The sequence below is a fragment of the Manacus vitellinus genome, unplaced genomic scaffold (assembly GCF_001715985.3).
Source record: "Manacus vitellinus isolate BGI_N305 unplaced genomic scaffold, ASM171598v3 scaffold_35_pilon, whole genome shotgun sequence".
Taxonomy (NCBI): Eukaryota; Metazoa; Chordata; class Aves; order Passeriformes; family Pipridae; genus Manacus; species Manacus vitellinus.
In genome coordinates this window covers 7,553,459-7,561,598 of record NW_021940498.1, presented here as the reverse complement: position 1 = coordinate 7,561,598, position 8,140 = coordinate 7,553,459, and the positions used below count along the sequence as shown (strand labels likewise).

The window sequence follows — 8,140 nt, the reverse complement described above, 5'->3', positions numbered from 1 at the left end:
CCTACCTGCAGGCCCTCTGGAGGCCGGGCACGGAGGCGATGCAGAGGATCCTGGCGGAGCACACGGCGATGCAGGCCTCCACCGTGGGCTCCTTGCGGATGCTGAGCAGGCACACCTGCCCCACGTAGCCGTCGCTGTTGCAAACCCACACCTCGTGGGAGCTCTCCGGGCTGCCGTGGCTGGGGGAGGCGCAGGAAAACTGCGAGGGAGCGGGAGATGAGACCTCGGGAACGAGCCACCTCGTCCCGGCCCCCGCGGCTCCCGCGGGACCCAGGCTCTGAGTACCTGCATCCCGCTCCGTGTCTTCATGATGGGGATGGCTTTGAGGAACTCCGGGTCCAGGCAGTTTTTGCTGGAAGCTGGGGAAAACCAAGTTGCGGGCTGAGGAAGCGGTGGAGGAAAGGGGGGGCTACCAAGTGATGCCAAGCCCACCACACCCACGGCCTCCTCCCCTGTGCCCGGTGTTACCCAGCTTTTTCTTGGCGTCCTCGAAGGCCTGTTCGAAGCCGAGCCGGGCGTCGGGGTTGGGGAACTCGAAGATGAAGGACTCGGTGCCGTCGGCCTTGGTGGTGCTGAGCTCCACCTTGTTGGGGGGGAAGGCCATGCTGAAGGACAGGGATTGCTTCTCCGACAGCTCCCGGTGGATGGCGGCCATCAGGTCCTTGATCACGTCATCCAGGCTCTGGGGATGGGGACAACGCTTCAGCTCCCAGGGATGGGCCACCACCACCCTGTCCATCCCCTGCTACAATTCAGAGGCTGCCCTCTAAGAGCACAGATGCCACCAGCCCTTCCCCAGGCTGTTCTTTCCACCAAGGGCATCCCAGTTGGTCCCCTGGGGAAGGGGACAGCACCAGGAACACCACGTGACGCTGACCCTGGACATCCCTTGCCATCCCTCAGAAGCTGCCCCAACCCCATAGTGGCTTTGGGGCTGGTGGCATCTGGGTCCTTTGAGGACACCCATGGCCACTGGCCCTTCCACAGGTTCTCCCCTCTGGCTGAGGACACCCTGGGAATGTGTCCAACCAGGGGACAGCATCACGTGCCCATACCTGGTGGGGGAAGCTGAGGGTCTCTGACAGCTTGCTGACTTGCCCCAGCGTGCTGAGGTCTTCATCCAGGCGGCTGATGCTTTTCTGGATGCTCTCCCTGTTGGTGGCTTGCGAGGCACCTGTGCGAGGACACGTGCACAGCATCAACCCCTCCTCCCTCCCCATCATCCAGGGGTGAGCGATGGGTTTTGGGGTGGGATGGGACACTGCAGCAGTGCCACACCTTTGACAATGTCCACGTCCTCCAGGGGCAGCTTCCAGAGCAGTTTGTACTTGCTGGCGGTGTCGATCACGCTGGCCGCCGTGTACCTGCGGGGTTGGGCGGGATGGCTGAGCTGCACCCACTCCTCCAGCACCCTAAAGCCAGGCCAGCTATGGGGGTACGATCCCAGGGGTGCCCCCAAGCCTGGTGGTACTCACAGGCTCATGGAGCTGCGGCGGAGGGAGCCCGACTTGCGCTTCAATGTGGTGCACACCAGCAGGTCCGAGAAGAGGAAGAAGGAGCGGTCCTTCTTCCCGCCCACCGCCTTCTGTGGGGTCGTGGGAGACACCAACGGGTCAGTGTCCACACCCCCCTCTGCTGCCAGCACTGGGAGAGGTCCCTGCCTCAGTTTCCCCACACTGGGACACGGGGAGGCTGCAGGGTGGGACTGGTCCCACACCACCATCACATGGGGAACAGCTGTGTCCTTGGGATGGGGAAAGGGGACCAGGTGCAATGGGATCCAGGGCCATAGGAACACCAGGCATGGTCTCCACCTCCAGCCTCCCTATTGACCAGGTCTGCTGGGGGCTCTCCCTGCCCCCTGCCTGCTCCAAAATCCATCTTATCTTCGCTCATACTTAGGGAATTTATAGTGTCACCATTGATCTGTCATTCATTCATCCATCTATCTATCTACCCCACAACCCCCAGTCCCAGCATCCAGTGTGTGGTCCCACAGCCCTGGTGGCGAGGGAGGAGCCCCACCCCTCTCTTACCACTTCCACGACCATCTCCTGGCGCAGGAACCTGCGAAGCGGAGCCTGGAGCTGTGGGGACAAAGGAGGCTCGTGGGTGGGGAGCCTTGGGGGCTTCACCCCTGTATCCCCCACTCCCCAAGCTCCAGGAGCCCACCAAGGCCATGATGGGGAAGGCAGGACACGGAAGAGAAATGTGGCCCAGAAGGAGCAGAAATGTTGGCATTTTGGGGAGAAGGGAAGCCCGACCCCATCTAAGCCCCCTCCCCGCCACATACATCCTCCATCCCTTCGATGTGGGACTCGATCTCCTGCACGATCCGGGCATTCCTCTCCACCTCCTCCGCGCTCTTCATGCCCTTGTTGATCCTCTCGGCCACCTGCTTGATGTTGCGCTGGGCATCGATGAGGAAGGGGTGGTCGGGGTGGTCCTCTGGCGTGTGCTTCAGCAGGTCCTGCGTGGGGACATGGCCACACTGTCAACCTGGGCAAGTGTCACCAACATCCCCCAGCCCCCCCGCGCTGCTCCGGCTGCTGGGGGTGCAAACTGGCCCCAAGAAATGAAGGCTTGGGCTTTGGCCACCGCCAGCCTGGCGTCTGTCACCGCTAAAGAGCCCACCAGCTCCATCACCACCTCGCACAGACACCCAAAATTCATCCCTGGAAGTGTCCGAGGCCAGGCTGGATGGGGCTTGGAGCAACCTGGGCTAGTGGAAAGTGTCCCTGCCCGTGGAATGAGATGAGCTTTGATGTCCCTTCAACCGAAAGCACGCTGGGATTCCATGGAAGCACATCCCCAGCAGCCCCAGTGCAGTCACCCCCTGCTTGGAGCAACCTGGGCTAGTGGAAAGTGTCCCTGCCCGTGGAATGAGATGAGCTTTGATGTCCCTTCAACCCAAAGCACGCTGGGATTCCATGGAAGCACGTCCCCAGCAGCCCCAGTGCAGTCACCCCCTGCCTGCACCCACCTTGACCAGCAGCTCGTACCGCGGGATCCTCTGCACCGGCTTGATCATCAGGTCGGACAGGGCCTGCTTCTCCTTGTTCTCCCTCATGCTTTGCTGCAAAACACCCATGAGGGACACAGATGGGTGGGACACAGCAGGGACTCAACATCCCACCAGCCCAGGACCTGCAGCAGCACCCGCTTTGCCTCCTGGCGACTCCTCTTCACACCGTCTGGAGTGACTCTGGTTCATCCCAACCCATCCTCTTCGCAACAAAACCAAGGAGGTGAGGGGAAAAATCCCAGTTTGACCACAGCTTACCAGTTTATTCCCTTTAATTCCCATCCTGCCCCACCAGCAGCCTGGCTCTGGATGTTGGGCAGCACCTATGGAGAGAGGAACCAGGACCCACCTCCAGGAACTTCATGAACGCCGGCCGGGCTTCCTTGGCGATCCTGACGGCATCCTTGGCGTTGAGGAAGTTATCAATGTAGGCAGAGTAGATGTTCACCAGCACGTCCTTGGAGAACTGGGAAGGGAAAAAGGGGGATAGAGCCGACAGGGACACGCCGGGAGAGCGTGGAGGAAGCTGCCCCAAGGGTTAATCCTGGCTCTGGGCTGGCGCAGGGAGGGCTCTCCCGCTGTCCGCCCACCGATTTTTCAGCCCTGACGTTTCTGCTCCCGAGGCAGAGACACGGAGCTGCAGATCCAGCCGGGAGCTGCTGATCCAGCCGGGAGCTGCAGCTCCCTGGCATTATGCTAAGCAGACAACAGGCCTGGAGATTGTCTCCTGTGCTCCATCCCAGGCCCGTCCTTTAACCACTCCCCAGCCTCCTGCTCCGAATGCTCTCCATGGGGCCATGCCTAGGAGGAATCCACCCCACCGGGACCCACCGACTGCACCAGGAGGTCGCCCACTTTCTGCTTCTCGTGCCAGTTCTGCACACAGTCGTGGATCTGCTCCAGGAACTGCTCGTGGTGCTCCAGCAGCTCGGGGATCTGGTCGAAGATCTCGTCCACCAGCGAGGGGTCACAGAGCAGGGAGTTCTCCGGCTGCTTCAGCGGCTTCATGTAACCCTGAAGGGGAGCAAACACATCGGGGGGCCCTGCAGGTTTCTCCTCCCACCTCACCCAGTGTGGATTTTTCAGCCCCTGTAAATATGGGGATGGATGGCAACCTTCCCGCAACCTTCCCGACTGCTGGGCTGTGGCACCCCCAGAAAGGATCAGACAGCGCCCGGTGCCAGCAGGGTTTGTACCCCAGGCTCCCTGCATCCCATCCCACCCCATGGATCCCCATGGCAGTGTGGAGGGAGGGACAGGTCTGCACAGGGAAGCCCCACAGTGCAGCAGCTGCTGTGCCATGGCCTTGAGAGGCTCCAAATCTTTGCTGTCACGAGCCTTGGTCACCTCCATCTGCTGCAGAACCTGACCCAGCTGGGGAGTCATGGCAGCACTGGGATCCAAATGCCAGTGTGTTCCCGGTGGGATTTAGGGTGTTTGGGACCAGGAGGGGCTGGAGCCAGCAGGGTGGATCCACTGGCTCATGCCCTGGACCACCACACAATGGCCAACGAGCCAGCAAGGAAAGGAGGTCCTCAGCAAGGCTGGTGGGTGGCTCTGCTCTGAAACCCCTCTCCTCCCTCTGTAGGGCAGAGCCTCTGGAATGGGAGAGATGGATTTGCAAGGAATGCAGCAGGATGTGGAAGGTCTCCTCAAGCCTTGCCACCTCCTCAGCCTGACCAGTGCCGGTGTCCTTTGGGATGCTGGGAGGACCACGGAGCTGAGCAGCGAGGACAGGACCTTTCTCAAGCAGCCTCAGTATGTCCATCCAAGCTGGTAAAGGAGGAGTCATTCCCCGAGGATCAGGCTCCTTAAGCTAATGTTGGATATCTCATGGAGACCCAAGACAGAAGGGCCGAATCCTTCCTCAGGTTCCTAACCCCCCTTGCCTGCCCTACTGTGGCCAACACCTCCAGCAGGAGTTGGGATGGGCTGTGCCACGCATTCCATGCTTCTCAGATGGGGAAGAAGGGCATGGAGACAGCCTCCACCTCAGCACACAGGGACAGCAGGCAGGGCTTGTCTGTGCACCACCTGGCTTGGCTGGAAGATGATCCTCAATCCAGGCCCTTGTCCCTGGTAGCCACCATGCAATGTGCCACAAGCCATGTCAAGGATCCAAGCTGAGACGGGGAGCTGGGGACATCTGGAGCACTGTGACCCCTCCCAGAAAGCCAGGACCCCCTGGCTGGACTGTGTCAGGACGTGATGCATGGGCAGGAGCTCAGGCATTGACACCCCATGGCTCCGGGGACTGCAGAGTCCCAGCACAGCTGTCCCCTCCAACCAGCCTCATGTCCCACCTCAGAGGGTGGCACAGACTCTGTCCATGCCAAGGCCAGCAGGGACACCACCCAACCCCAAACCCTGCACGGCTCCCCCCAAAATAAACCCCTGAGCCAGGGGCCTCTCGTCCTTCCAAGCAGCAGCCTCAGGGGGTCCTTCCCTCCTGCAGCATATTTGGGCCCACCATTGCAAGGGATTTATGGGAAAAATGTTGGGATGGTGTGCCCCATTCCCCCGTGGACAGATGTCCTACAGGCACTGCCTTGTCTGGAGCAGAGCAGAGCTCTGACTTTTTGGTGTTCCCACCCTCAGGGATGTGGTTGGACAGCCCACACCTCTGCCAGGTCACTTGTCCCCAGGGCGTTGACCATCATTAACCTGCTGAAACACCTTCATTAACATCTCAAACATGGGGTGGACCCTCAGGCCAGGCTGCTCCAGGGGCTTGGAACCAGCTCAGCCTGTGGAAAACCCTTGGCCCGTGTCCGCAGGTGATGACAGGGAGCAGAAAATGGGGGCACATTGGAATGGGGGCCTAAGGGGTCCCCCACCATGGGAGGACCACCAGCAACAGGAGACGGGGGGCAACACGAGGGAGAGCTTTTGGGGGGCAAGCACAGGAAGAGACTTGGGAACATGAGACCTGCCAGGTGACAACGTGGGCTTGATTTGGGGGACAGAGGGAACTCCCACACCCCATTCTCGGCACAGCTCCCACTTTTGGCCCTGCTGTCCCCACTTCCCAACCCACCCCTGTGCCACAGCAGTGCTGGTGGAGCACCCACAGCCAGGGGTCCAACTTGGGGTCCCCGGGTGCCACCAAGCCGTGGTTTGGGGTGTCCCACCCTGGGGGTGCCGTGGTTTGGGGTGTCCCACCCTGGGAGTGCCGTGGTTTGGGGTGTCCCACCCTGTTACCTGCATCAAGGTGCGCAGGGACTCCACGTAGGACTGCTCCGTGTCCAGCAGTGTCATGATGACGTGTTTCCTCATGTCCTGCCCAGGGGGAAAGACAGACAGACGGGTTTTGGGGTGACACGGCGGAGGGCAGGGATGTGCCGGGTGTCAGTGCCAGCACCGGGGCTCGGCGGGGAGGCTGAACTCCGGCGGAGCCCGGCTGGATCCAGCTCCACTCCGCTCCCTCTCCAGCCCGATGGAGGAATCCGGGAGGATTAGGAAGTACATGACACGGAGCGCACAGACGCCTGGTTTCCTCCAGGCCGCGTCAGGAGCCCGCCCTGGAGCTCACAGCCCTACATGGGTCGGTCCCGGAGCCCTCCGTCTCTCCAGGGCTCCGCTCGGAGCCGACCTGCAGGAATTCGCCTCCCGCCCGGCACCCCGGGCACCCTGGGGCTGGGCTGGGGCCCCATGGCACAGGGGTTCAGGGGGTGGTGGGGGGCACGGGGAGGTGGTGTGTGTGGGATGGTCCTACAGCCTTGGGAAGCAGATGGGTCGGGGTCTTCTTGGTTGTGGGACACCCCTGCAGCTCAGCCTGGGGGTGCAAAGCTCTGGAGCCCAGGGTGTGAGACACCCCAAAAGGTTTGGGTGTGAGATGCTCCAAAGGCTCTGAGTGCAGCGACACCCCAAAAGGTTTGGGTGTGAGATGCTCCACAAGCTCTGAGTGCAGTGATACCCCAGAAGTTTTGGGTGTGGAAGTACTAAAATGGTGCTGGGTGCAGTGATAGCCCAAAAGCTCTGGATGCAGAGATGCTCTGGAGGTGCAGAGATACCCCAAAAGTTCTGTGTTTGGATACACTCTGGAGATGTGGAGTGCAGAGACACCCCAAAAGTTTTGACTGCAGAGAAGGTCCAAGGGATCTGGGAGTTGAGACATCCCAAATGTTTGAGTGCAGAGAAAGTCCAAGAGATCTAGGTGCTGAGACACCCCGAAAGTTTTGCATGCTCCAAGAGACATTGAGTGCAGAGATATCCCAAAAGATTTGGATGCAGAGACACTCTCAGTGCCCTGGGTGCACAGACACCCCACAGGTTTTGCATGTGTAGAATCTCCAGAGAGCCTGGATGTTGAGAGACCCCAAATCTTTTGGGTGCAGGGACCCTTGAGCTGTGAAGCTGCTCTGAAGCCACGGGAGGAAGATTTATCCCAACCATCCTCACCGTGGATGGAGGCCCCAACTCCTTGGCACTGCCCAGGGAGCGCTGAGGAGGGATCCAGGTCCCGCTCGTGGCTCAAGGACAGAGCTGGGCCTGTTTCCCCACCAAGCTGACAACGGTTTGCCAGCCAATCACAGAGGGAACTGCTGACCCAAATATGATGGTAATGGGTCCAAGGCCCCCCTGGGAATGTGTCTCCCCAAACCATGGGACTCCAGCTGAGATCTGCCCACTGCATCCCAGCCTGAAGGTCCATCAGCACTTCCACTGCTGAGTTAATCTGCTGTAATCATGGGCTGAAGGGCCCCACCAGAGGGGGGGGTTTAGGGGGACATAGCACCTGCCCCCCTGGCTCTGCCTCAGTTTCCCCAACAACACCCCCTGTAATTCCCAGCCTCTGGCTTTTCCCAGAGCCATCCCAGCTCAGGATTGAGGCAGACTCAGGTCCATGAGCTGAACAGGCTCAGCACCACACGTGGGGGTTTGCAGCAGAGGGAAGAAGCAGGATGAGGCCCAACTGTTGGCATGGGGATTTTTCCACCGTTGCAGCACCAGCATTATCCTGGCAGGAGGAGGGCAAAATTCCCGCTGGGCTGAGCAGAAGCTGGAGGGGTAATGCACCACCCCAGCAGAGCAGAGCTGGCAGGATTTGCCCCACTGCACCCCTTACCCCAGCAAAGCCCGTCCTCCGTGGGGCCGCTGACGCCTCACCCTCCA

At 60.6% G+C, this 8,140-nt stretch overlaps 1 protein-coding gene across 1 annotated transcript in view; it reads right to left on the bottom strand.

The window, feature by feature from the left end:
• The window catches only part of ARHGEF17 (Rho guanine nucleotide exchange factor 17), a 32,600-nt gene that overhangs the window by 1,271 nt on the left and 23,189 nt on the right, over positions 1 to 8,140 (bottom strand). The window contains exons 4-15 of the mRNA XM_029961470.1: positions 6,227 to 6,304; positions 3,857 to 4,039; positions 3,375 to 3,491; positions 2,984 to 3,076; positions 2,294 to 2,470; positions 2,037 to 2,087; positions 1,476 to 1,585; positions 1,279 to 1,364; positions 1,056 to 1,174; positions 469 to 682; positions 286 to 359; positions 6 to 199 (exon numbers count right to left, since the gene is read on the bottom strand). Coding sequence (XP_029817330.1) covers positions 6 to 199; positions 286 to 359; positions 469 to 682; positions 1,056 to 1,174; positions 1,279 to 1,364; positions 1,476 to 1,585; positions 2,037 to 2,087; positions 2,294 to 2,470; positions 2,984 to 3,076; positions 3,375 to 3,491; positions 3,857 to 4,039; positions 6,227 to 6,304 — 1,496 coding nt within the window. The remainder of the gene's footprint in view (positions 1 to 5; positions 200 to 285; positions 360 to 468; positions 683 to 1,055; positions 1,175 to 1,278; positions 1,365 to 1,475; positions 1,586 to 2,036; positions 2,088 to 2,293; positions 2,471 to 2,983; positions 3,077 to 3,374; positions 3,492 to 3,856; positions 4,040 to 6,226; positions 6,305 to 8,140) is intronic.